The sequence below is a fragment of the Pezoporus flaviventris genome, unplaced genomic scaffold, assembly GCF_033815535.1.
Source record: "Pezoporus flaviventris isolate CSIRO_AGI_PZ_B2104156 unplaced genomic scaffold, CSIRO_AGI_Pfla_v1 ptg000001l, whole genome shotgun sequence".
Classification (NCBI taxonomy): Eukaryota; Metazoa; Chordata; class Aves; order Psittaciformes; family Psittacidae; genus Pezoporus; species Pezoporus flaviventris.
The window spans coordinates 54,942,692-54,968,741 of NW_026892549.1; the positions used below are offsets into that span (position 1 = coordinate 54,942,692).

At 40.6% G+C, this 26,050-nt stretch overlaps 1 protein-coding gene across 1 annotated transcript in view; it reads right to left on the minus strand.

Annotated features, from left to right (window-relative positions):
- SPAG16 (sperm associated antigen 16) overlaps nucleotides 1-26,050 on the minus strand; it is a 432,785-nt gene that overhangs the window by 100,077 nt on the left and 306,658 nt on the right. Inside the window, exon 15 of the mRNA XM_061458176.1 lies at nucleotides 14,429-14,555. Within this exon, the coding sequence (XP_061314160.1) occupies nucleotides 14,429-14,555 (127 nt within the window). The remainder of the gene's footprint in view (nucleotides 1-14,428; nucleotides 14,556-26,050) is intronic.

Genomic DNA, 26,050 nt, shown 5'->3' on the forward strand with positions numbered 1-26,050 from the left:
GCTTTTGACAATGAAGTGAGAAGAGGGAAAGCAAAGAAAAGAAGAATGTGACATCTGTTCTGGGACCTGTGCTAGTGTCATGGTTTAAACCCAGTCAGGTAATTTGTTCGCTCACTTCCCCCCCTTTTCTTGCCCTCCCCCTGCTCTCGGAGGGACGGAGAGGAGAATCGAAAAGAATGCAACTCCCACGGGTTGAGATAAGAACAGTTTAGTAACTAAGGTATAACACAAACCACTACTGCTACCACCAGTGATAATAATGATAAAGGAAATAACAAGGGAGAGAATACAACACCTCAGCACCAGCCGACCGATAACTCGCCCCCAAGCCCAACCAAGCACCGACCGATACCTCCTCCAACCCTGCAGTCTCCCAGCCCTTCCGGCTAACTCCCAGTTACATCCTGGGCATGACGTGCTGTGGTATGGAATACCTCTTTGGTCAGTTTGGGTCAGCTGTCCTGTCTCTGCTTCCTCCTGGCTTCCCCTCCCCCCTGGCAGAGCATGAGGCTCACAAAGTCCTTGGCCAAACCAAAACATCGCTATCAGCTCTGTTCCCGAGCCGAAAGTCAAAACACAGCACTGCACCAGCTACCAAGGAGGAGAAACATGACTGCTACTGCTGAACCCAGGACAGCTAGTCAGCACATTCGTAAGTATTTTCTAAAGGGTGGAAAGGTGAATATTGAGATGACATTCATTGACAGCATAAAATTATTCAAGTTTTTCAAGACAACAGCATGCTGCATGCTCACTGATTAATCTCAAGATGCTACCGGATTAAGTAATAAAGTGGCAGATGAAACTGAATCCCAAAATGATTCAAATGAAAAGAAAATATCCTTAATTATACAAATCCAGCAAGATACAAATCAAACAAGGAGAGCATCCTTTGTCATTCAGAAGATGGATCTCACAGCCGCCGCAGATACTTATAAAGCATCAGCTTGACATAATGTCAAGATTTATTGGGGGGGGGGGGGGGGGGGGAGGGAAGCTACCTATAAGGAAACCCCATTAGGCCTCCATTTAAAACCACGATTTAAGCACATCTTAAATGGATCATGCAGGCCTCAGCCCTCTCCTTTGTTTCTGAAAAAAATATACCTGAAACGAGATTTACACAAGGGCAACAAATGAAGAAAGATGAGTAATGGCTTATGTGTCAGGGTGATTAAAGAGACACAGCCTCTTCAGCTCTGCAAAGAGCTTAGGGGAGGATGTGTCAGCATGAAAAGGTTGAAAAGGAACAATTATTTAATAATTCCCACATTATGAGTATCAGAATGTATCATTAAGAGATTTAAAGCAAAGGCAGGGAAGTATTTGTCACTGCTATAGGATCTATTGGTAGCTGAAATATACAGAAGTTCCAAATCAAAAGAGGAGACCAGTTTAACAGAAGAGAGATCCATGAAGGCCAGACCAATCACCAGCTCTGGGAGGTCCTAATCCACAGGGCATTGGAGAAGAGTAACAGAGAAACCTCAGCGTTTACTCACTGTGTTTTTATCTATTTTCCCTAAGCATCACCTCCTGCTTGCTGCCAGAGATGGGATACTGACAAAGCAGACTTGATGATTTTAAAGGTCTTTTCCAACCTAGTTGATTCTGTGATTCTATACGTAGGAGATACTGTCACCAGTTGAAAGACAAGCAAAGAAATAAAGTTCATTCCAGGTGAAAAACCGAAACAGTTCAAATACCCAAGTCAGGCTTTGGAAGTTGTTTCTGTAACTTCTTTTCTTCTTTATTTTCTCATTCACCATTATATATAGTATTTTGCCCCAGACAAAGAAAAGGAATTGAAATACTTCATCTTGTTGTCCCAAAGTCTCACCACAAAAAAAATGTCTATCATCTGCCCAGGAAATGAGCGTGTGCTTGCTGGTGTGAGCTTTTACAATAGGACAGGCAATATTTATGAGCAGTTTGAAGGCTTCCTAGTGAATACCCACCTGGAGAAAGTGGATATACAAGTTTTGCATTCTCTCTTTTAGGTCACTTATCTAATTCTAAAATTGCAGCCAATTTTTTCTGGGGAATAGTTCTGCATAAGCATAAGTTAAATGCATCAAAGGCATCCAAATCATGATTTTCTTAATATTGGAACAGCAATAAACCCAAAGAAGTTAAAATCCTGCTTTCATGACAAAGGGAAATTTATCTCAGGTCTCAAATTCATTTCAAGCCAATGGGTTTCTTTTGCTGGCATGCAGGCTTAACAAAAAGAGGCTGGCAGATACTGTGGTAGGAGCAGTTCTTTCGCAGTTTGTACTTTTCAGCAAACTTGATGTCTTTCCCTGTACATCATTTCACCCAGTTCTACCTGCTGGTAGCAATGGAATAACTGCAGAGAAGCCCTGAACTTTGTCTCAGTCATCTTCTTCTACTTGGCCAAAGAAATTCAAGCAAGACTCCCAGAGTGGTTCATAGAAAAAATGACAAGCACTCCTAGGACATCTGTATGGAGATTATATTGGTAATCAATTTATTTTGCATAGCCTCATGGATCACTTATATTGATGATTATGTGTTTTAGCTCCTGTGACAACTTGTCAATAAAATAAAAGTAAAAAACGGCTAAGGACAGCATACTTTTAATTTCAAGATGATCTCTTTCTTGAAAAGAGGTGCCACTTTCCAAGTGCTGAAAAGAACTAGCTCATGAATATATTTTGTTTACCAAGTGGAATACTGTTCAAGGAATCAAAACAACTTTCTTGTAATCCAATACATATATCCAAAGGTGAATAATTTTCTTTTAGAGTTCAGTTACTTTTAAAAATGAATTTTGGAAAAAATAGGAAGGTTGACAAAAATTTAGGTCTTGAGTTACTTGAAAATGCGTTATTCAAACTCATCATAGACTGGCATAGTTTTTATCCCCCCAAAGTGGAAAGTTAAATACCATTTACAGGTTGGTTTAGAGATATTTTTTTACATGAAAGATTCTGACATTTCATTTCGAAGTTTTCATTCAAGATATGAACTTTACTTCTTGCAAGGGAAAAGAATGATGGCTAAATAGACCACATCACCTAAATTATCCTTACATCTGAAAAACGCACTGGAGTTACTTAGGTTGTCACAAGAATTATTGTTTTCTCCAAAGCATCCAATCCCAGTGGACTCTGTCTCCACCCTAAATATTTGCTTCCCTTAAATAAAACTGCCCAGTTTCTTCTTTTTATATGTTCTACCCTCCCAATACAATTCTGGATAAGTCCACAAAGCTACCAGCTCACTAATGACTTTTAGTTCCTAATGAAAATCTCCACATCTCCTTGATGAAGATGAATATCACTGTCCCCTTTCAGATTCCCAGTCCTTGGCAGAAAATGCCGTGGCTGTCCTATCTTGTATGTTTAACACATAGCACAAAAATACTAGGTCAATATAATAGCCTTATTTAAAAAAAATCCTTTTCTTTTAGTACAGAATATGAATGATGAATGCAGTATTGATTCATTTCTTTACATCCAATAGAGATGCCTTACTCAAAACACAAGACCTGGATAGTTGTCCTTTCATGGAAGAAAGGCTGTGTTGACCTTCAGAGGTCCTTTCTCTCTGACTATCTACAGGAGTAAGTTAATCAGGAGATGAAGCTCTTGTATCTAAGCCAGCCTTGAGATGGAGCTGTGCAGTTTGAGTGAAAGAAAGGAGTTCTCACTGTATCCCTGTAAATACACTCAAAGTGGGAATTTGCTAATTGCAGCACTCTGTAAGCTGGAATTAATATAAACAATATATATAAAATGCAATGCAATGCATGCACCTAGTAAAGTTACAAAAGCAGTAAATGCTAGAGATGAGATGTTGAATACATTATTAAGACTTGTGCCTACTTTAAATGGGATTTGAAGAAAACCAACTTGTTGCAATCCATTTTAATTCAGTTTGTGGGTAGCTGCTAGAAAATTCAAGTTTTCAACAGTTATGCCCCACCTGGGATGCATAAAGCTCCAGTTTTCAGCTTCTGTTAGTTTAATACAAGGATGGCAAAAATCATGTGGACATTACCTTCATTTACTTTTGGAACAAACAATTTGCACATCACCATGTTTTGGCTGACTGCCTGAACAGCTGAAAATGTTGCTTCTCCTTGAAGAACAACATTGAACCAGTCAGATAATAACCCATTCAATCTGAGGTCCTCAAAAATCCCCTAACAGGTCAATATAATGCTCTAATGAGGAACCACCCTGGCTTCCAAAACATTTTTTTTTTATACTAGTATATGCAGGCAAGTGAGATGGGAATATTTAGTATGGTATCTACTTGAAAAAGGCTGGCTCTATTAAACGCCTGTCCATCGTCTTGCACTCCAGGGAGGGAAGGATTTCTCTGTAACAAAGATGAAGGGAATATCAATGGGGCTAATCTCTTCAAAGTGCTCAGTGCTCAAAGCAATCGCCTGCAGTAGTACACAGTCCCCACCCTCATTAGCTCAGCAAAGAAAACACAGCCAGAGACAAAATATTAACCTGCAGCTAGGGCAACAAATGTAAAATAAGGGGTTTCTACTTTTTCCACCTGCCTTTTCTTTTCAAAGGACATATATTTCAAACATTTTAAATTATGTGTTTACTGAAAATAAAGTCATATGTCTTAAGAGCCCCTTTTCTTTCTAGAATATTTAAATATTGTAGAGTTTGTTCATGTTGAAAAATGACACAACAGATATAATGTGTGGCACAACTGTTCTCCTGGTCAACAAAGGGGAAAAAAATCATTGCCAACTTTTTCCCTTTTGAAAAACTGCAACAGTCAGGAAAAAAGGAGAGTGATAGTTTCATACCCCCATGAAACAAGGAGACAAAATGATCCGTCAATCAGCTCATATTTCTGCAAGTTCCTGTCTATCCACCGCCTCCAAATTAGGTCAGGAAAACAAATGTTGAGAACAAGAGGAATGAAATACAGCAGGACTGAAGGGAGAACTGAGAATTATGAGACAAGGCATTGCTGTTGAATAATGTAGTCTTCCAGCACATCCTTTTCCCATGCTGACCATAGGAATAATTAAGGATGGCCAACAAACGTTGTAAGTACTTCTCAGAGAAAGAGGGCTGACATGGACGTGTTACCCATCTAACTTCCAAGACCAAGTAGCATGATCAGGACCAGAAAATAGGTCATGGGGTGTGTAAACCAATTCAGACCACATAGGACTCTCTCCAGGGAGTCCACTGATGGATTCATCGGTTCAAACACCCAGGATGGGCAGGCTACCTAGGGACAAAACATCAATATCGGTGCACTGTCTAAGAGCACACAGTCAGGGCAACAGCATTTGCTTATTGTAAAGCTCTGCCAAAGCGTGGAATTTTAGATTGAAGGAAAAGCACAAAAAACTTTCTACTAGTGTGGGTGAGGTGAACCAGCCCACCACCATTTCCTCTACCCCAGGAATCAGTTGTAAAAATCTTTTGCTTGCATAAAACCAGCTTCATCAGCAAATGGTGGACCAGAAAGTTTATTACATAGAATCATAGAAGGGTTTGGCTTGGAAGGAGCCTTAAGGTTCACCTATTTGCAACCCCCTGCCATGGGCAGGGACACCTTCTGATGCAGAGAGTTGACCAATGTACAGGGGGGTTGTACAGGGGGGTTGTACAAGGTGGTTAGAGGAATTTCCTTGCTTAAACAAAAGTATTGTCTGTTGTAAATGCCTGCTAAGCAGAACAAAGGCACCTGGTCCTATTGATAAGGAAAAGCAGACATTTGATCCTATTGATAAGCAGCTATTGATAAGGAAAAGCAGATGCCTGAATCTACTGCTAAGGGGGAGAAGCAGATGGTTTATGGCTGGGATACCGACCAAACCCTACGGCCATATGTGAAGACTGAAAGGTGAAAAGTGCAAGAAGAGGAAGACTCATTTACTTCATCTTGAAGACCCCTACCCACAGGAGGAAGACTCAGTTACTTCATCTTGAGACCCCTGCCCATGACCAGAGGGGGCACTGCGCAGGTGCAGAGGACCTTTTGGCTCATTATAATACGAAGCGGGGATAGGACATGAATATGTATAGGCGTATTGTGCAACCTTATGAATATATATAACTTTAGAGAATAAATGTAGAGGGAAACAACACTGAGGCACGCATGACTTTGAGGAATTATCCCCGTGCATCTCAGCACTGAATAAAAAGCATACCTACTTTACAACTTTAACGAGTTGTGGAGTCAATCCGCGCATCACTTCCACTACAGCAGGTTGCTCCAAGCCCCATCTAACCTGGCCTTGAACACTATGAGGAATGGGGAAGCCACAGCTTCTCTGAGCAACCTGTGCCAGGGCCTCACCACCCTTAAAGCGATTCCCAGAGATCAAGCAGAGATGTAAATTCAGACAAACACATATCACAAAGGTGTCTTTCATTCTTCCTGTAATCCTTGTCTGATTGTTGATTGATGGTTCCTTGGTCAGGAAAAGTTTTATAAAGGGATACTCAAGTTTGGAGTGACAAGAAAAAGAGAGATGGACAAGATGTGAAGAAGCACCATCGCTTGCAAACTGCCAGTGTAAGGAAAATAACTTCAGCATTTAACTCCATCCCATTTTGGAGAGATAGAAGGAAGGAAGGTTGGTTTTTGTGACTGATTACCACTTGGCTCAGTGTCTGTAGTGTCCCCTGCACTGGCCTGGCGGACGAGACATGCACAAGAACAGTGATCAGACACAGAGCACTGACACAGCACTTAGAGACGAGCTGAAGCCAAGAAAGTGAAGTCAAATTAAAAGTGCTGATCACCAGATAAAGAATGAAGAACTGAGAGATGCAGTGGCTGGATTTGTGCTCATCAAGCAAAACCTGTAGGAATTTGGCTCAGTTGTATTTCCAAGAAACAGAACATGGGAATCCTTATTTTGTATAGGAAAGGGTGTGTAAGGATGCAGTGAAAACACACAGATCTTGCTGTGCTGGACCCATAGCAAAGAAAAGGGTTCTAATGGGACAGATATTAAACAATTCATGATGGGAGAAAGGAAAGGAACAAGTGACGTACAAGACTGTAGCTTATGTGTTATGAATAGACCTGAGAAAAGCCTAAACGAGAAGCCAAGCAGGCAGCAAAATAAGGAAGAACGAGTCTCACTTTTCTAGAGAGAAACATTCCAATGTTTCAAAGGAATAAGAAAGATGTTTCCTAAAACCATGGCTTGATCCCCTTGTTGCCCTGTTAGGTGAAGCTATACCACTGTAGCAAGTCCAAACTGATTAATAACCAGAACTGGGAGTTGTTTTAGATCTGTGTAAAAAAGCAAGTGCCAGGACAAATCCAAAGACTTATACCTGTACCTCTTTCCAGCACCTATAATAAATGCTTGCAGCAATGTAGAGATATTTCAGCTGCTCCAGCCAATGAGCTGGCTTTATTTGGAGCTCAGCTCAGATGCCTCTATACAAATGCCCATAGTATGGGGAACAAACAAGAGGAACTCGAGATGCATGCACATCTACGGGGGTATGATATAATAGGCATAGCAGAAACATGGTGGGATGGCTCCTGTGACTGGAGTGTTGGAATGGAAGGTTACAGGCTATTTAGAAGAGACAGGCCTGGCAGGCGGGGAGGGGGAGTTGCTACTAAGGGGAAATCCTGCCTGACCAATTTGGTGGCCTTCTATGATGGGGCTACAGAACTGATGCACAGGGGTAGAGCAGTTGATGTCATCTACCTGGACTTGTGCAAAGCGTTCGACACTGTCCCGCACGACATCCTTGTCTCTAAATCGGAGAGACATCAATTTGATGGATGGACCACTCGGTGGATAAAGAACTGCCGGGATGGCCGCACACAAAGAGTTGTGGTCAATGGCTCAGTATCCGGCTGGAGATGAGTGGCGTCCCTCAGGGATCGGTGTTGGGACCGGTCTTGTTTAACATCTTCGTCTCTGACATGGACAGTGGGATTGAGTGCGCCCTCAGCAAGTTTGCCGATGACACCAAGCTGTGTGGTTCGGTTGATACACTGGAGGGAAGGAATGCCATCCAGAGGGACCTGGACATGCTTGTGAGTTGGGCTGATGCCAACCTCATGAAGTTTAACCATGCCAAGGACAAGGTCCTCCACCTGGGTGGGAGCAATCCCAGGCACAGCTACAGGTTGGGCAGAGAAGAGATTCAGAGCAGCCCTGAGGAAAAGGACTTGGGGGTGTTGGTTGATGAGAAAATGAACATGAGCTGGCTTCAGTGTGTGCTCGCAGCCCAGAAAGCCAACTGTATCCCGGGCTGCATCAAAAGGAGCGTGACCAGCAGGTCGAAGGAGGTGATCCTGCCCCTCTACTCTGCTCTTGTGAGACCTCACCTGGAGTATTGTGTGCAGTTCTGGTGTTCTCAGCATAAAAAGGACATGGATCTGTTGGAACAAGTCCAGAGGAGGCCACAAGGATGATCAGGGGACTGGAGCACCTCCTGTATGAAGACAGGCTGAGAAGTTGGGGCTGTTCAGCCTGGAGAAGAGAAGGCTGCTTGGAGACCTCATAGCAGCCTTCCAGTATCTGAAGGGGGCTTATAGGGATGCTGGGGAGGGACTCTTCATTGGGGATGGTAGTGATAGGACAAGGGGTAACGGGTTAAAACTTAAACAGGGGAAGTTTAGATTGGATATAAGGAAGAAGTTCTTTACTGTAAGGGTGTTGAGGACTGGAATGGGTTGCCCAGGGAGGCTGTGAATGCTCCATCCCTGGCAGTGTTCATGGCCAGGTTGGACAGAGCCTTGGGTGACATGGTTCAGTGTGAGGTGTCCCTGGCCATGGCAGGCGGGTTGGAACTTGATGATCTTAAGGTCCTTTCCAACCCTAACTATTCGATGATTCTATTTCAATCTATCTATATATCAAGCTCTCTTTGCATATTAGGCATCAATTTGCAGAGTTTACTACAGTCCTGCATGAGTGTCCAACGAATACATGCACAGACACCCAATTAGCTCATGCATGAGGTCCCAATGATCTTATGCATGAATGCCCCACCAGTTCATGCATGTGTGCCCAATCAGTTTAGGCACTGACACCCAATTACACATAAGCCTCCAATTAATTTACATGCAGCCCTGCCAAATGTTTGGTTTAAGCTGAGACTGGGAAACAGGGAAGAAAAGTGTTTACTTAAGCCCTTGTTTCATTCTTAATGTTTTCTTTTTTCTCAATACCCAGAATCAGTAATCAGAAGTTTGCATTAATCAGAAATAACTTAAATCAAGTAAAAATTGCCCAAATTGAGACTTGCCTGTGACAGCATACACATAGTCAGGACTGAGGTAGAGACTTGTTTCGAGCTACTAGGGAAAAAGCACCCTAAGGAATCAATTGATGTTATCAGGTAATCTGCCTCAGAGATTAAAGAACACAGAGCAATAAGGTGTTGTAATGAAAAAAGCTTTTTAGTCAGAAATGGGGGTCATAGGGAAAAACACACATTAATGTCAGCACGCAATTGCACTATATGGACAAAACCAGATGCTGCTAAAAAGATTACTGTGGTAAATTCTGCACTGAAGGATTTTTCTCTCAGCAAGCACAAGTTTAACTGTAAAAAAGAGGGACATATATAAAAAAGCAAGCTTCAGAAACTGCAAAAAAAGGTAAGATAATGAGTCAAGATCTTGCCCTTCTCTGGTTCTGTTGATTCCTGGAGACAGACCCCTCCTGAGATGGAAGAGGTGCAGGTGCAGACCCTGCTCTCCCTACATCCAGCCGCCAACTGCAAAGTCCACTGTACAGATTCCCAGCAACAGAGAGCTTCTTCCATCCTGGAAATATCCCTCCCCTGCCCTGCAAAGATGAAGCTTTATCTGCTCAGTGCCAGTTGAGCAATATCAATTAACAAAATGTGAACAAAAGAAAGATAAAAAACAGGTATCAGGCACCTCAATATCAGCTTGTCTTTGCAGCCAATATGCCAACCAAAACTGAGGAAATAGAAGACAAAAATAAGTGGGCCCCTCAAAGCAAGATCATACCTCTAAATAAATGAGACTGCCATATAATAAATCAATATTATTTATGTTTTCTTTAAGAAATAGAATATATAATCAACCAGGCACATATGAATTGAAAAATACAATTTATATTTCTGAATTTTCCCCCTTAATTTACAAGGACTATTTCTGTCAGTTCTGTTCTAAGCACAGAAATTGCTATCAGATAAGGAATCTGAAAACTGTAATTCTGGAACTTTATCTGAATACTCAACACCATGAGAAATTCTGACAATCTAAGGTTTAATCTCCATGCCTCCATCCCTCTTGAGGCCTGTCTGAATCTCCCATGGCTTTAATATTATCCGTAATAGCCCAAATAATGCCAAATGCAAATATTGAAATTGCTTCAGCAATATCATCCCAGAAAATCCCATCAATAATTCTGTATTCAGTAAATGATGGGTAATATAAACTAATTCTTTAGACCACTATTTAGCACCAAAACCAGCTCCAGATCCAACAGCAAACAATTGTCACCCATTGGGCTAATGGCTGCCTTAATGATAATGGTCCTGTGTAATGTCATGTGATGTGTAATTAAGCAAATGAAGCTCGCTTTTAGATAGCAACACTGAGCAGTTACCCTGACTCCACGATGGTTAACAGTGGTACCATTTGTTCCACAGTCACTTCCTAAAACACCATGTCTCTTGAACCACCAGAATTCCTGTCCCCTGATATAAACCACTTCTATCACAAGGTAACATTGATCCTGGCATTTCTCAACTTTCACATTAATTTACAACCTCTACATTATTTTAAGATACTTTCCCTCTAAATAAAACAGGTACTTATTGCCCTTTTTGATGTTCAGAGGCATTGTAAGGCTATTTATTCATGCTCTGGCAGAAAAATCACATACCCTTCACACATCTTTAGTGCCAAGATCAAGACTTGGATGGAGGCAGGTTAAGTGATAACACCTCATTGTATCTCCAGATATCAAAATACAGCAGTGTATCTTTCCAAATATTGTTTGCTTTCCCTTGGCCTTATTGTAACTGCTATTGATTTTGCACCTTTCCTGTTGTAGTGGGGTTGGTTTGTTTTGTTTTGTTATGATAATAAATAAATATGCTGTAGCATATAGAATCCTCTACAGCTTCTCTCTTACACATGCAACATTGTGTTGTGATCAGTTATATTGTTTTCTAAACAGCAAGTGGAAACACAAAAGGTGATGACAAAAAGGTGTTTAAGGGAACACTACACAGGATATAAGCATATGGAAATGCTGGTTAACTTGCATATGAAAAAATAAGTGATTTTTAGTTTAAAAATCAGATACATTGGGGTCTGTCTTGCACAGTGATGACAGTTGGTCCCATCTCTGAGGCCATTCACAGCACACAGAATTCAAAGGACATGTTCATTTGTATTTCTGATATAATATTGAATAATATTCAATAATATTGAATAATATTTCTGTATAATATTGAAGATCACTACCGCAGTGGACTGAGTCCTGGCCAGCTCCAGCCGCAGCTCTCATGGCAAGAGAAAGACCGGGGGAAAGCAGAAAATCCACATAAAGTGCAATGGTAATTAATCATGTAATTATTTCTCCTCATTCACAAGTATGCCGTATCAGATGTCCACCTGTAAGCTGACCTGAAGAAAAGCTAAGGCAGAGCCTGGCTAAAGATTTATACACAACTTTTTTTCATTAACTTATTTGGGATCTGAGTGTGGCTCTGATAAAATTTTATAGTCAAGCATTCATGCCACAAATAATAGCATTGAGATCACCAGAGTTAGAAAGGACCAGCCCCAGTAATGCCTTCAGAAGAATCCCTGTAATTTACAAACTCACTCTTGATAGTAGCTCTTTGATAAGCAACTCCCATCCAGTGCATATCATATCAACAAAAGATAGTGCCACTTCAAAACAGAAGGTGAGATGTGGTTGTCTACATTACATTTGCAATGCTAATTACCTGAAAACAATACAAAGGAAAACCAAACAAAAATCTTCCATTAGCTGGGAACTTACTATCTCTGACCTCAATCGTGTTTGCTGATACTGCCAAACATTTCATAAATCCCTTCATTATCAGCTATAATTTAAATAATTATGGGGCAGAAGTAAAAGAACTGCTCCACCATGGCTCTCTGATCTGGTAATTAAGCCTACCTGTAAGATGATGAACAACTTCTTTCCAGTCTATGACTATAAATGCCATCAAGTTATTACACTAAGTGGTATAACATCACCATGAGAGCCTGAAGGATACAGATGGAAGTTAAGCCACATTTTGCTAAGGTCAGAAAAATCCACCCAAGCTCCTCCACAGACAGAGGTCCCAAATGAGACAGATGTCCCATGCCCAACAGGCTGTTAGTTAAACACAGGATATATTCTCCCATCCGTATTTATATTTGGAATATTCTGGCTGTTTGACGTATTTCAACATGGTTATTATTTTTAGTTAACTCCACTCAAATGACTGACTGAGTAGTTTAGATTGACCAAATTCATGAATTACTGTTTGGACAAACAATGCAGGAACCTGCTGAATTATCCATCTAGCTCTCTGCTGTTGCAGGCAAGCACATCATTCAGACTTTCTCACTGATGCATCAAGGACTCTTTTAGGATTACTCAGACCATAATGGTTTAGCAAAAAAACAAAACAAAACAAAACAAAAAGCTATGACAACATGGTATCTGCATGAGTTGAACATCCACAAACCCAGGTCCCAGAGATATTCACATCAGACTGGGTCCCACACTGCATTGCAAACAGTACCCAAAGCAGCTGCACCCAAGCAAGGACAGCTTTGCTAAAGAATACCAGATCATTCCTCCCGGATGTGGGGCAGAAAGTCCATTCCTTCCAGCCACTCATTAAGTAAATTAAATACTGCTCTATAACAAATAGATATTAATATGCTTGCATTTGTACAAGGTACCTATTCAGAATAGATACAGCTTGTTCATTTGGTAAGTGGATGGTGCCCTCCATCCCTGGCTAGGTGCTGTATGCACTATCAACAACAGGAATTGCAATAGTCTCTTCTAGCTAGATCTTTTTCTGTTGTTAGTTAGGTGTGATTGCATCCTGTTGCATTAAGCCTCACAGAATCACAGAATGGTTAGGTTTGGAAGGGACCTTAAATTCTGATCATCCATCCCAATTTGATATCTCTGTTGTGTGGTTATTCCTGCAGAGAATATTTTGAATTTTATCCAAATGATGGAAAAATTTGCCCCTTTAGATCACCTGAAGCTGATAATCTACTGGAGAGTTCCCATCTGGCTACAAATCTTGCTACAGCATTTTTCAGGGATGTGATTCCTTTGCAAATGACCCAAAATTATACTCCAGAAACAAAAATGCAAAACTTCTTCAAATCCTCCTGAACAAAAAATGAGCTCTTATTCCAAATTACACACAGAAAAAGAATAGTGGTTAAATTTGTCAAAAATGGACAGTGTCAATGCAATTTTTTCCCCTTGGAAATGAAAACATCTTATGTAATGGTACAGCAGAAAAATCTGTGAAATCACTATAGAAGTAATATAGAATGTGATGGCAAAGTTTTCTGCCAAGTGATTTAGTATATTGGTATTATGCATTTCACAGTATGTGGGTCATTATGACAAAATATCATACTACTATTTTTGTCTAATTATTCCTGAATTATATCTCACGTTCTATTGAAGCATTACATTTTATCCACATAACATATAATGCAAATATGTATCTATTTTTCAATATACCTATATACATGACATTATACATTATTATATCACATCTTACTGTACTACCTTTGAGTAAGAACGATTTCCTAAGCAAGGATCTAACTCTGTGCTGCAACATGAATGGTTGTCCATGCTTTGGAATTGCAGATTAATATTGGTTTTAAAACAAAACATATGGTTTACAGCAGTCCCTCTTCAAATGAAAATGCATGTTCACTCACAATATTGCTGACATGGTAAAACAGGCTTGATGATGAAAAAGAACTGGTTAATTCAATTCTTTGTGCATAGTAAGCAGTCCTGTCAATACAATGAAGTTCTGAGGCAATTATAAGAGGATTTCAGAAGATTGGTTATGAAATGCAACTACAGAATTTGCAAGTAAAAGAACAAACAGTAATGGAGAATAAACATCACTAGAATGCAGGTAATGTGGCTATGTTTTTTAACTCCAGTGATTAATTCTGCATTTTATGAAGTACTTTTGTAATAAATTGCACTTTTTGTTACTGCACATTTTTCATTTCATATGGATCATTAGTCCAATTTGCCAAGCTAGTCCATTGAAAACAAGGGTATTGACCACTGGCATAATTGGGCAGCTCTTCTTGAAAATGAGCACATCTATGCTGTTTCACACAAACTATCTGGTTTCAGAACCACAAAATATTTCAAAATATTTCAAAATAAACCACATCTGAGGACGAGAAAATAGAATCCTACCGGTGTGATCAAAGACGGCCTGGTTGGCTGGATGTGGGCCTGCATCTACAGATAAAAGAGGGACTGACTTCCGAATGTCCCAGAGCTTCATCATACCAGAGGAGTCGCAGGAAGCAATCAAATCACCCTGTCAATGTTGGGAACAAAATAAAGGCATCATTTTTGTACTTCTGCAAAAAAGAAAGAGTATCACACAGTGTTATTGTATGTGAGGTTGTCACAGCCACTTAACAACTATGGGGACTTGAACAGCAACAATACAGTATGACTTTTAAAGAGAACAGTTCAGGAGAAACTGTAAGAAAAAAGAGAAAAGAGGTTATTTTGAATTCTGATACCAGTGTCCCCTAAGAACATGGCTTGTGATTACACATTTTTTCTCTCACAGAGACACAGGAATGACCCTTTAGCTCTGATTTTTAACTTGTCTACTCATTCTTTCAGTGTGAAGCATAACATTAGAGAATAACAGACACTCTATCATTCATTAACAGCTATGCTAAGGACAATCTCACTCATTTCAGTGAGTCAGAAACATGCAGGGACTACCTATGCAAGGAAAGACAGCAGGAGCATGTCCCCCATGCCTCTCTTCAATATTAATTTAAAAAAAACGTCAACAACTAAAACAGTGGCAGAAGTATTTTGAATATGTAGCATATGAACAAACGGAAAAATCCAACAAGGCAGGGCAAAGAATGCCCAAATTTTACTTTGTTTAGTCAATTCCTGCCACCATAACAGAAAGAAACCCCTAGCTACTCATGCAGAAACATTTGCTTTTCATTTTAACCTCCTAAATGAAGATTTAAAATCCCCAAACCAGCTCAGCTGGTTTGCACCCAGAGTTATCAAAGTCAATATATTTTCCAATTTATGCAAGAGTGTAAGATTAGATTAAGATACACTGTTTTGAAGGAGAAGCACAATGGTATGGAACAGGTAGAACACAGGTCAGATGCTGCATCCATGGTGTTTTTATATTCAGTTAATTGTTGTGTTTTTCAAATAAATAATACCTGCAAGAAAATATGTGGTGTTATCTAGCAAATAGAGGAATTAAGATCTGAACATATCCATTGACTTCTCAAGTAGAAAGTAATGGCCTGTGAAACGCTATCATGGTATAAATATAATGAAATCTTCAGGTTCATTTGGAGGAGATCTGAGATGTCAAAACTCCATTCTAGCTTGTTACAGGGAGTAATACAGAGTAACACCAAGAATCAAAGTAATCATTGCTTGGAGAATTTAGCCAGCAATGTGCAAGCTCTCAGCACCTGCTGCTTTGCAGAAGAGCTCAGTAACCATAACTACATTCCCCCTCAGCATTGTGATGCTGAGCATTGAGGAAAGGCTATTTATTTAACTGCCTCACCAACTGTACCCACCTAATTCTTTTTAATTTCATTTGGTTCCTTTCATAAAGTTTAGCCTATACAAACAAGGTTAAGCATGCTGGATGGGAAACAAATGACAAAAAAACCCAAATACAATAGCTACACTTGAAATTGTTGTATGGCTTAAACTCCATCTCAATAAAGCAAATTTTGAATGGGGAAAAAAAAAAACAACAAACAACCAAAACCAAAGCAACATCCTGGATATAAGACCAGAAAGGCATCAAATCCAGTCTCCTACTCTTACAATCAGTGCTTTCCTACGTCTGCCACAAAAAAAGTACCGAATCCCGGATTAGTGGAGATCCTCTATCCAGCCTCCACTGCTGATCAAGAACCTGCCTTTCCTTGCATTTATAAACTTTTCAGCCCATAAGCATAAACCAGAAGTTTAAAAGCACTTTTTCACATGCATACTATATCCTTTAGGTTAAATACAAGGGGTGTTTTTGCAGAAATACTCCTCCCTTCTTCCCTGTCCATAATGCATTCCACTTACAGTATTACTCATATGCCCCATGGACCATATTTTCCAGGCTAAACAGCTGAAGCTCTTTCTTCTCTTCATCCCACCCTTTTCATACAGTATGGAATCCAGATTGACTATGAATGTACCCACCCCTGATCTTTATAAAGCAACTCTTGCAAAACTGATGATCAGTTTTGGAAGCCCTGACTTTCAGAGAGCTTAAAGATGCTTATCTCAGCTAAGCAGAGGTTTCGGTAAAGCTGGCACACAGCAGCAACTACAAAGGAGGAGGATGGGACACAAGATCAAATGTGCTGTCTCCTTTCTATCATTATGTATCACATCAGTAAATGGAAGAAGAACTGAGTATGTTCATGTCAAAAGATGCCTCCATTCCTCACTCAGCTTCTGGACCAGCTCTCCACACCTCACCATCCTCTCTCCACACCTCACTTTCTTCTGCAAAGATTATGTCCATCACTATCAATATTCCACTTAGGAAATCACTAGTATCCCTTATACCTGTTATTTCATAACTTTTAATATGACTTTGAAATATTCTTGCATTTTACTCCCAATTTGTTTCCTATCCATAGAGGCATTTTAGTAAAATATACCTTTTATTTGGGGGTGGGGGTGGTGGTTTGGTTTTGTTTTAGAAGACGCCTGTCTTCAAACTTGTTTTGTATGTGTCCGATATGCTTCAATTTAATAAATGCTCCTTAATTACACCTTTGGTAACTAAGCAATTTTGAACTAGATCAATGGACAGCCTGTCTGAATAAGACTGCATATAACCCACTCAGCGTAGTTATAGAAGACACTCTAGTGTGTGCTCTATGTCTGCTCATCAACAGTCATGCCCATGGACTTTCAGTATGACATTCTTAAGTAACAGCAAGGTCTGGCTAATAGATCATAGTAGCATCAAGAGTGCTTCATTGTAACAGATACTATGCAAACATTGATCAGACAGTCCCTGATGCAAAGTACAACTGTAGAGCTCTTTGACCTTCCCACTGGTCCTGACTGAAGGATCGTTACTAGCTGCATAATTATGAGGAAAACAACCTGATCTACTTCTATTACAGGTTCTTCCTTCCCTTAATTCATTTTGCTACCATAAAAGAAGATACATACCCCATCCTCTTTCAATCTTGCTATCCTATTCTCTGCCATATTTTCCCCCTTTCTACTAGAGATCCCTAAGAATCACAAGGGGTAAACAAACCTTCCCTTCCCAGGAATTTATGTGATCAGATTATTAATATATACCAGACACACTGAACCATTCTACCTTGTTACTTAAGCTCTCTTTCACAAGGTGATTTGTGCACAAAATCAGAAAGGATAAGCCCCACCCCAAACCTTTGCAGATGCCATTTGAACTGAAGCAGTGGTGGAGAAACATGGTCTGGGAGCACCATCCCACTGCTAGCTGCTGTGGAAACAAGTGAGCGAAGATGGTCCAGCTCTAAAGAGATTACCATCTTCTTAGCAGCAAGATTAACCAGTTCTTGCTGTCAATAGTCTGCAGACTTTTTATAAATATCTTGCAGGTATAAACATATAGCGCATAAAATGCAACACCCAGTAGCATATCTTGCCAGATTCCAATGGAAAGGCAGCAGACTTCATCTGCAGACAGAAATTAGAAAACATAGGGTTCTGATGGTAACACACCAACACATGCAAACAGGTATTCTATCAGCCTCAGCATACCACAGATGTATTATTAAATGCATTAATTATTACTGATAACTAGGCAGCTGCTAAGCTAGAAACACTCCAAAACGACTTTGTTGATTAGCCAGCTTTTATGTATCACCACTTCTTCTTTTGATGTCATGTGCCTGCTCTAAATCAAGTGAACTGGAGACATGGGGTAATAGGCAGAAATAAACCAGGAAGGCAATCAAGTTTAAGGATAATTTGAAGCTATGTGCCATTCAAAGAAAAAGAAAGGGGTAAGTAATAGGTTAAATAAACTCACCTGCATCTGGCCACAGACCATTTAAAAATCTATAAAATGGAATCACTCTGAATACTCCTATGAGCTTTTGGCTTTTTCATTCTTTTTACAGTTACTATTTTAGTTATTCTTGAATAACTAAATATTCCTCTGGCATAACAAATTGCTGATGAGCTTAGTACCAATCTTACCAGTCTTGTTACCAGTCTCTGTACGAAGTAAAAGGAGTTTGTTTTGTGTACAAAAAGTGTGGTTGAAGCTCCTTGCCATTAAGCCCCAGTAGAAAAAGCGGTAACATGAGGAATAGCTTCAGCTACCTCAAACTGAGACAGACGTGAATAATCTGCATTTCTAAGATGCTCCCTGTGGGACATGTCCTAAGTCACTTAAATCTCCCACCATTTTCTATGTGTTTAAGTGAATATTTTTAAGAGAAGAAATCACTACCTCCCACATTACAGCATGAAGCACATCAGAAACCTAATGAGAGTTACTACCTCAGGTTACCTGTAATGCAAAACCTAAGTACACTCAGAAAACATAACAGGGGGCACGCATGGATGGCAGAGTCCAACCACTGTGCCACTCCATCCCATGGGGTGGAATTGGGCTTTCTGAGCATCAGTGAGTGAAGGCAGAAAAATCTCAAGAGAATCCAGGCAGGGGCGAGGGACTTTGCTGTAGTCATGACAAGGAAAAAGATTTTAATGTCCAATTAAGCCAAATGAATTATGTAAAATATGATAAAGACAGAGGAAAAAAATGCAGATGTAGTCCATTATTAGACTGATGATTAATCAAGCACCACCCATTTTTGAAATATCAGATTGAAATCATCCCAGTTTCAAATTAAAATCGCATCTCCTTAGCAAGACATGGAATTACTTATCCCAGCAAAAATACAGAGCTGCACTGATTACAACTTTGAAAGGGTAGTGGTCTATTTTTAATAATCGTTTTCATCAAGAGTGGGCAAAAAAGGGTGATTAAGGGTTACTGAGAGGCAGCACCAGTGCTTTACCATATGCTTTTTCACTAGCTTTTTCCTTTTTTAGTTTTGACTTCTGCATTGTGATCTAAGTGGCAAAGGACCACTCCTGTTTCAAAGCAGCTGAACACCCAGAACTCAAGCAACTGGGCGTGCCTCAATCCCTGTGACATTTTTTACAGCTTTGAGTAAGCATGAACTGGTGAGACACCAGTTCTTCTGGAGTTGAGGTGAATCCAAGATACTGATGCAGAAAGAACCTCAGAAGTTCTCTCAGAACTTCACTGTTGCTTCCTGCAAAAGAACCCTCCAACTTTATTAGCAGTTGTCAATGAACAGCTTCTAATTTTGCCCTATGTAGAACTGATATAACTTGCTGCAACAATTTGGTTATTTTTGCTATACCTATTGTGATGACTGATCTATTGTAATCCCTAGATATTATGGATCAAAGTGCATGTTTTGAGAGTGTACTGACTGTACATGCTCTGTGGCAAAAACATCCTCCTCCTCTAAGCCAGCTGTACGTGCACTGAGCATTTGAACAAACAGGCAATACAATATTTATTATTAAAAAACATTATGGATTCAAAACTACAAGAATCTGTTCCAAGCTCTCTCTTAATGCCATTTACAAGGCAGTATCAGTACCTACTCCAGTAGCCCAAAGGAGATGCCTCAGGATAATGAATGTTTCATGCCTGAGGGAAGCAGGGATCATTCTTGTCCCAGCTCCAATTCTTTTGCTGCCAATTTTTCCTTCAGGCACCCCAGCAGCTGAGGTTCATAATGAAGGTGGTAAGTCAAAACATGCTTTACAAACATAATAGGGGAATTCTGTGTCAACGCTTTCCCCTTTCACGTGATGCTGCAGTCCAGAACACAGACATACCATCACTTACTGTAATAAAGGTGAGAGAACGTTAGCACATCAGAAGTGCTGCGAAAATGTTCTCTAAATAAACCACTCTAAGTTATGGTTCAAGTTTAAATACTTTGCAATTACTTCTGGTACACACTGGGACCTGACCAGCTTCAGCTGTAATATGAGGATCATCTACAGGTACTCAGCAGCATGTAGCTCGGGATAGCAAGTCCTACCGGAAAGCACAAAGGAAGAGAGGCACATGGGTAAGTGCTGTCTGATGGGTGAATCCTATTAGTGCAAACAACCAAACACAGCAAAGGGAACAACCAGACAGTCCTCAGGAGGGGTTTTGAGCAGAAGGGATATTTACTACAGAAAGTAGAAGCACAGAGACGCCTCTTTGAAGTGAACAATGACCTGAAGTCTACTGCTATTAGAAAGTGGAGGAGAAAACAATGTATCAGGAAGTGGAAAAAGCACGTGGATGAGAAGTCTGTGCTGATAAATGGACAAGTATGTGTGTCATCACATAAAGATACCAAGGTAGATCTATTTTACTTCTTATCCTCATTTTCTCACTGATGATTTTGATCAAGATGAAGAGTATCCTAAAATTATATTATTTCTAGGTGATTAATTTTATCCTTTCAGAGCATAGTGAGACTCACAAAGAACACCCCTTGTGTCCAGCAGAGGAGGAGCTCCATTAAAAGTAATCAGTGGAAATGCCAGAATTTTGTTGAATCAGAATTTCCAGTTCTACTGCCTTTCAGAAATAAACATGTCTTATGGGTCTCTTGTCTGTTTACATGCACTCTGCATGCTTTCCTCTTGCTGTGGGAAACAGAGGGAATCTCTCTTCCCTTTGCCACCTGGAGTAAGCAGGAAGTGCCTGGCAGTGTTTGAGGGCAACTACACCTGCTAGGCTTGCAGAAACCCTTTGCATAAATTTACATACGAAACGCAACATCACTATACTCCCTGCAGTTACTGCTAGCTGTAGTTGACACCACACTTGAAACAGTACTGCAAAGGAAGCATTATCTTTTGCAGGGAGATTTAAAATAATCAATTTTGTTTTTCCTTTCTAACCATCAAAGAAGTGCCTTTGAATTCTGGGAGCTGTGCAGTGAGAGGAGATGAATGATAATTGCCATTTCTGGCTTTCCTCTGTCTTCTGAGAGCCACCATGACTACAGTGAAGTCAGGTGCCATCATTACCTGATTAGACACTCCTGAGAGCAATAAGCATAACAAATTCTAGGGTACACCATCTTCATGTACAGGGATTTCATTGTCATTCAATTCCTTAAAGTCTAAATAAGTACATTTTTTAAATCTGGGTAGTACCCACTGCAATAATGCTAAAATACAGACATAATACATACTTTCATAAATTAGTATAGTGGCAATAGATCTATTGCTGAAATGGGAGTCCATTTAAAAATGCAGAACCTCTAAGTAACTGAAAGGAAATAAGTGTCAGTAAACTCCATGTGCTTTTTTAACCAGGAACTATCAAAGGAACACGTAAAATGAAAAAATTCAACTTAATATTTGGCTCTTGTCTTTGGGCATTTTTAAAAGGAAATTAAATGCATAAAGAAGAAATATCAACAATATGTAGAATATATTCACAGAAGCTTGCCCAATTCTGAACTCTGGTAAGTGTATGAATGTTTCTCCTAATTTAAAAGTATTTCAGGCAAAAGAATGCTCAGTTCAACAAATACCATCCCATTATTTCCCACAGGAGAGAGTCCTCCACGCACTTCCCAAACATGAGTCCTTCCCACAGGCTACAGCTCTTCATGACCTGCTCCAGCGTGAGTACATTCCATGGGGTGCAGTCCTTCAGAACAGACTGCTCCAGCGTGGGTCCCCTGTGGGGTCACAGCTCCTGCGAGCAAACCTGCTCCTGCACAGGCTCCTCTCTCCATGGGTCCACAGGTCCTGCCAGGAGCCTGCTCCAGCATGGGCTGCCCATGGGGTCAAAGCCTCCTTCAGGCATCCCCCTGCTCCAGTGTGGGGTCCTCTATGGGCTGTGGGTGGATATCTGCTCCACCATGGGCTCCATGGGCTGCAGGTGGATATCTCCTTCTCCATGGGCTGTGGGTGGATATCTGCTCCACTGTGGGCTCCACAGGCTGTGGGGCACAGCCTGCCCTCACCATGGTCTGCACCTCAGGCTGCAGGAGAATTTTTGCTGCTGCACCTAGAGCAGCTCCTCCCTCCTTCTGCACTGACCTTGGGGTCTGCAGAGCTGTTTCTTACATTCTCACTCCTCTCTCTGGCTGCAATTGCTTATCCCAGAGGTGCCACCACTATTGCTGCTGGGCTCAGCCTTGGCCAGCAGCGGGGACCATCTTGGAGCTGGCTGCACTTGTGCTATCAGACATGGGGGAAGCTTCCAGCAGCTTCTCACAGAAGCTACCCCTGTAGCCCCTCTGTGACCAAAAACCTTGCCACACAAACCCAAAACAACATCAAAATAAAATAATAGAATAATAGAATAACAGAATAATAGAATAATAGAATAACAGAATAATAGAATAATCATCATTCCTATCCCTGATGGACTTCAGCTGTGCATTCTCAATTATTTTCAGATTAAATAAATCTGATATCCAAGTACCTTCTAATAGTGATATTTATTCACCTACAGATAAACTGCATTTTCATAACTGGGAGGCCTTTTCAAATCCAGCCCTACTTTCACTCTTGCATAAATTGATGTTAAGCTCAAGTTTGTATTATATGAACCCACATACTACACAACCATGTTTCAAGCACTGTCCTTCCCTTTGGCCATGATCTGTTAAGTGGTAAACAGTTCAAGGAGTCCTCTTACCAAATAGAAATAGAATACCAATACTCTATAGAAATAGAATACCAAACAGAAATCACTGGTCTAACCTTAACTTCTCTAATCTAAATTCAGTTTAAGCCCTTTTGAAGCCAACTTTGTACAAACAGGCTTTTTGTTGGAAGAGCTGTTACCTGTCTGCTTGCAGCCGAGGCAAAACCATAGCGTATGTGATCAGGTAACCCAGATAAGGGAATGTGAGACCCCCATCTACACCTGAACACAGCAGACTGGGAGTGCTGTGTGAGCTGGAGGGAGCAAATTCAGTGTGAGCAGACATATCTGGATCCCTGGCCTCACAACTTGGCGCTGAGCACCTGCAGTGATTCCCATTCACATCAGTGCTAACAGCAGCAGTGCAGATAAAGTCTCAATTTATTGAGAAAATGACTGTCGCATGAGAGAGTTACAGGGTAGTGATGGTGAGCTGCCTTCCAATGTCTTTTAAAACATAATTTCCTGGGAAATATCACTTAGAGAGACAGGTTTGACTGTTCTGCAGGTGGGAAATAGAATTTAAAAGAACCTAGAAGGATCTCTGCATTCTGATTTTGCTTGGCTTGCGAAAGGACATGTTTTAAACACAGCTGTTAAAATAAAGAATTATGCTGGGTCCTGGACTCACAGTGTCCATCTGCCACACAAAAGTCAGGCATGCTGGGCCAGGAGAGGCATTTGAAAAAAAAACCTTATTCCTTAGGATACACAAATTAATTCTTCTCCTCCAAGAAAGAAGGGCAAAGTTTTGCACAGTGCTTGCAGTTTTGCATAATAAACAGTGCCTGCTTTGTGTAGTGTATACGCAGAGGGTCACATTCACTGCAGAACACAGAACGCAGCAAACCAAATCTCATTAAAGGAGATAATCTCTTTTTCTTATAGTTCTGAGCAAGCGGACATAGTATGTTTATAACTGCAAATATAAAGTCTGAAAACATACAAGAAAATGCTGTACGGTCAGGTAATTCTCGGTTTCTGCTGAGGATCTTTCTAAGGGCCAATCTGACCTAAAACATACAGGTTTTTTAAAGTTACTCAACACCAAATTACGTCAAAGCTAGTTAAAAATGATGCCACATTTTTTCGTCTTGGGATTTACAGAAATGTCTAAAATCCAGATGCCTATTCATTACCCCAGACTTGTATCATGAAGAATTTAGACAAAGCTTCATCACATGCAAATATTTAAACAAAAGCAAAAACTGATTAAAAGCTTCAATTAGAAAAGTTAAATACTTCATTTACTGCTGGTTCAAAACAAATGAATGAGATAGTATGATGGCAGACACCTGCCTTGCTCCTAACCCATGTTCTTCATCTACAACATCTCCATGTGGTCCATTTCTGGAGCACAGAAGTCTTAGTGACCATGACCAGAGGCTTTCAGCCATCATGGTACACGCAGCCTGCCCCCAGGAAGAGCAGCTGTCCCTCTGCTATCTCACTTCTATAGAGTCCATGTGCTAGTAGATACCACATTAACCTGAGGTATGTCTTCCACTCACAGCATCAAGACCATGTAGAACTACGAGGATCCAACAAAGAGCATGCACCACAAAGAGGGGACTGAAAACACTGACCAGGCAATGTCTCTTACAGAACACAGGGCCTTAAGATAATACCTGCGGACAGGCAGATACCCATCTTGTAACACCTGGTGATGAGAAGGCTGAAAGTGATGTCTCTACAAATATTGGGTAAAAACTGTATTTCTAAATTGGGAAAACTCTATTTCTTTTTTTCCATGGCAAAGAAAGAAAAGAGAATGTGAGGCAGCAGCTTTTACAGCAGTGGTCAGTCACAGAATCAACTAGGTTGGAGAAGACCTTTAAGGTCCTCAAGTCCAACCACCTCCCCAGTACTGCCAAGGCCACCACTAAACCACATCACCGAGGGCCTCATCTACATGTTTTTTGAACACTTCCAGGGATGGTGACTCCACCACTGCCCTGGGGAGCCTGGTCCAATGCCCGACCACCTTCATTTTATGGGGAAGAAATTTTTCCTCATATCCAACCTAAACCTCCCCTGGTGGTTTCCTCTTGTCCTGTAACTTGTTACTTGGGAGCAGAGATGAGCCACCTTCTGGATCCATATGCCTTTCAGGTACCTGTAGAGAGCGATAAGGTCCCCCCTGAAATTGTTACAGTAACGTTTTTTGCTTTTCATTTCCTGATCGGTTTGAATTGCTTTCCTAGAACCTACCACCAGGAAGAAGAGCAAAAGAAGGTCTTCTCAAATCTATACTTCTCCATACTGGTCTGGGTGAATGACAGCAAAAGAACTGCATTTTGCCCAATTTAGAAGTGCAGAAGTAAGTTCTAGCAGCAGTTGGTGCATTAAAAACTGACACTTAAGGTTTCTCGGTCACCATCATCTACCATGAGTGAAAGAAAAAAGGCTTTTTCTCTGTCATTGACTTGTTGAGTAAAAACCTATTACTAAGTTTTTCTTAGCAAACGATTTCTGATAAGAAAGTAGAAATGGTGATGAGAAATTGGATGACACAAACTGGGTCTGACATTTAAAAATCAGGCTTGGATTGTTTTTTCAATCCCAGCCCTTGTTAAAAGCCTGTCTCTTTTCTCAAGGACACAGGGATACACCACCCTGGGAGAGCCACCCCCACTCAAACCAGTGCATCACATACCTCCTTGGCCTTTTGAAGATGGTCAGACAAGTCCATACGTACTGGAGCTTCACAGAAAGAGCTGGAGAAATTTTTTGACTTCTAGGATATCTGCTAGACATATTCTTACCTGTTTATCCAGCCTTCTATATTAGAACTCTGATGTCAGAGGCAGATAGCAAGAATATTTACGCTGATCAAAATTAAGATAGATCTACCCAACATTTCCAGAGTGGTTTCAGAACAACTTACCTGGTCTACACACAATGTGTAAAACAAGCACATTCATGCTAACTGTAGGAGTGTGTGAATAACAATAGCAGCAGAGATGGTAGGAAGTGATTAAACAGTGTGCTTGGCCAAGGGAAGAGAGCATTCCAGCAAAATTACTTCCAAAAATAGGGAATAACATGAAAATTTCAGAGACTGG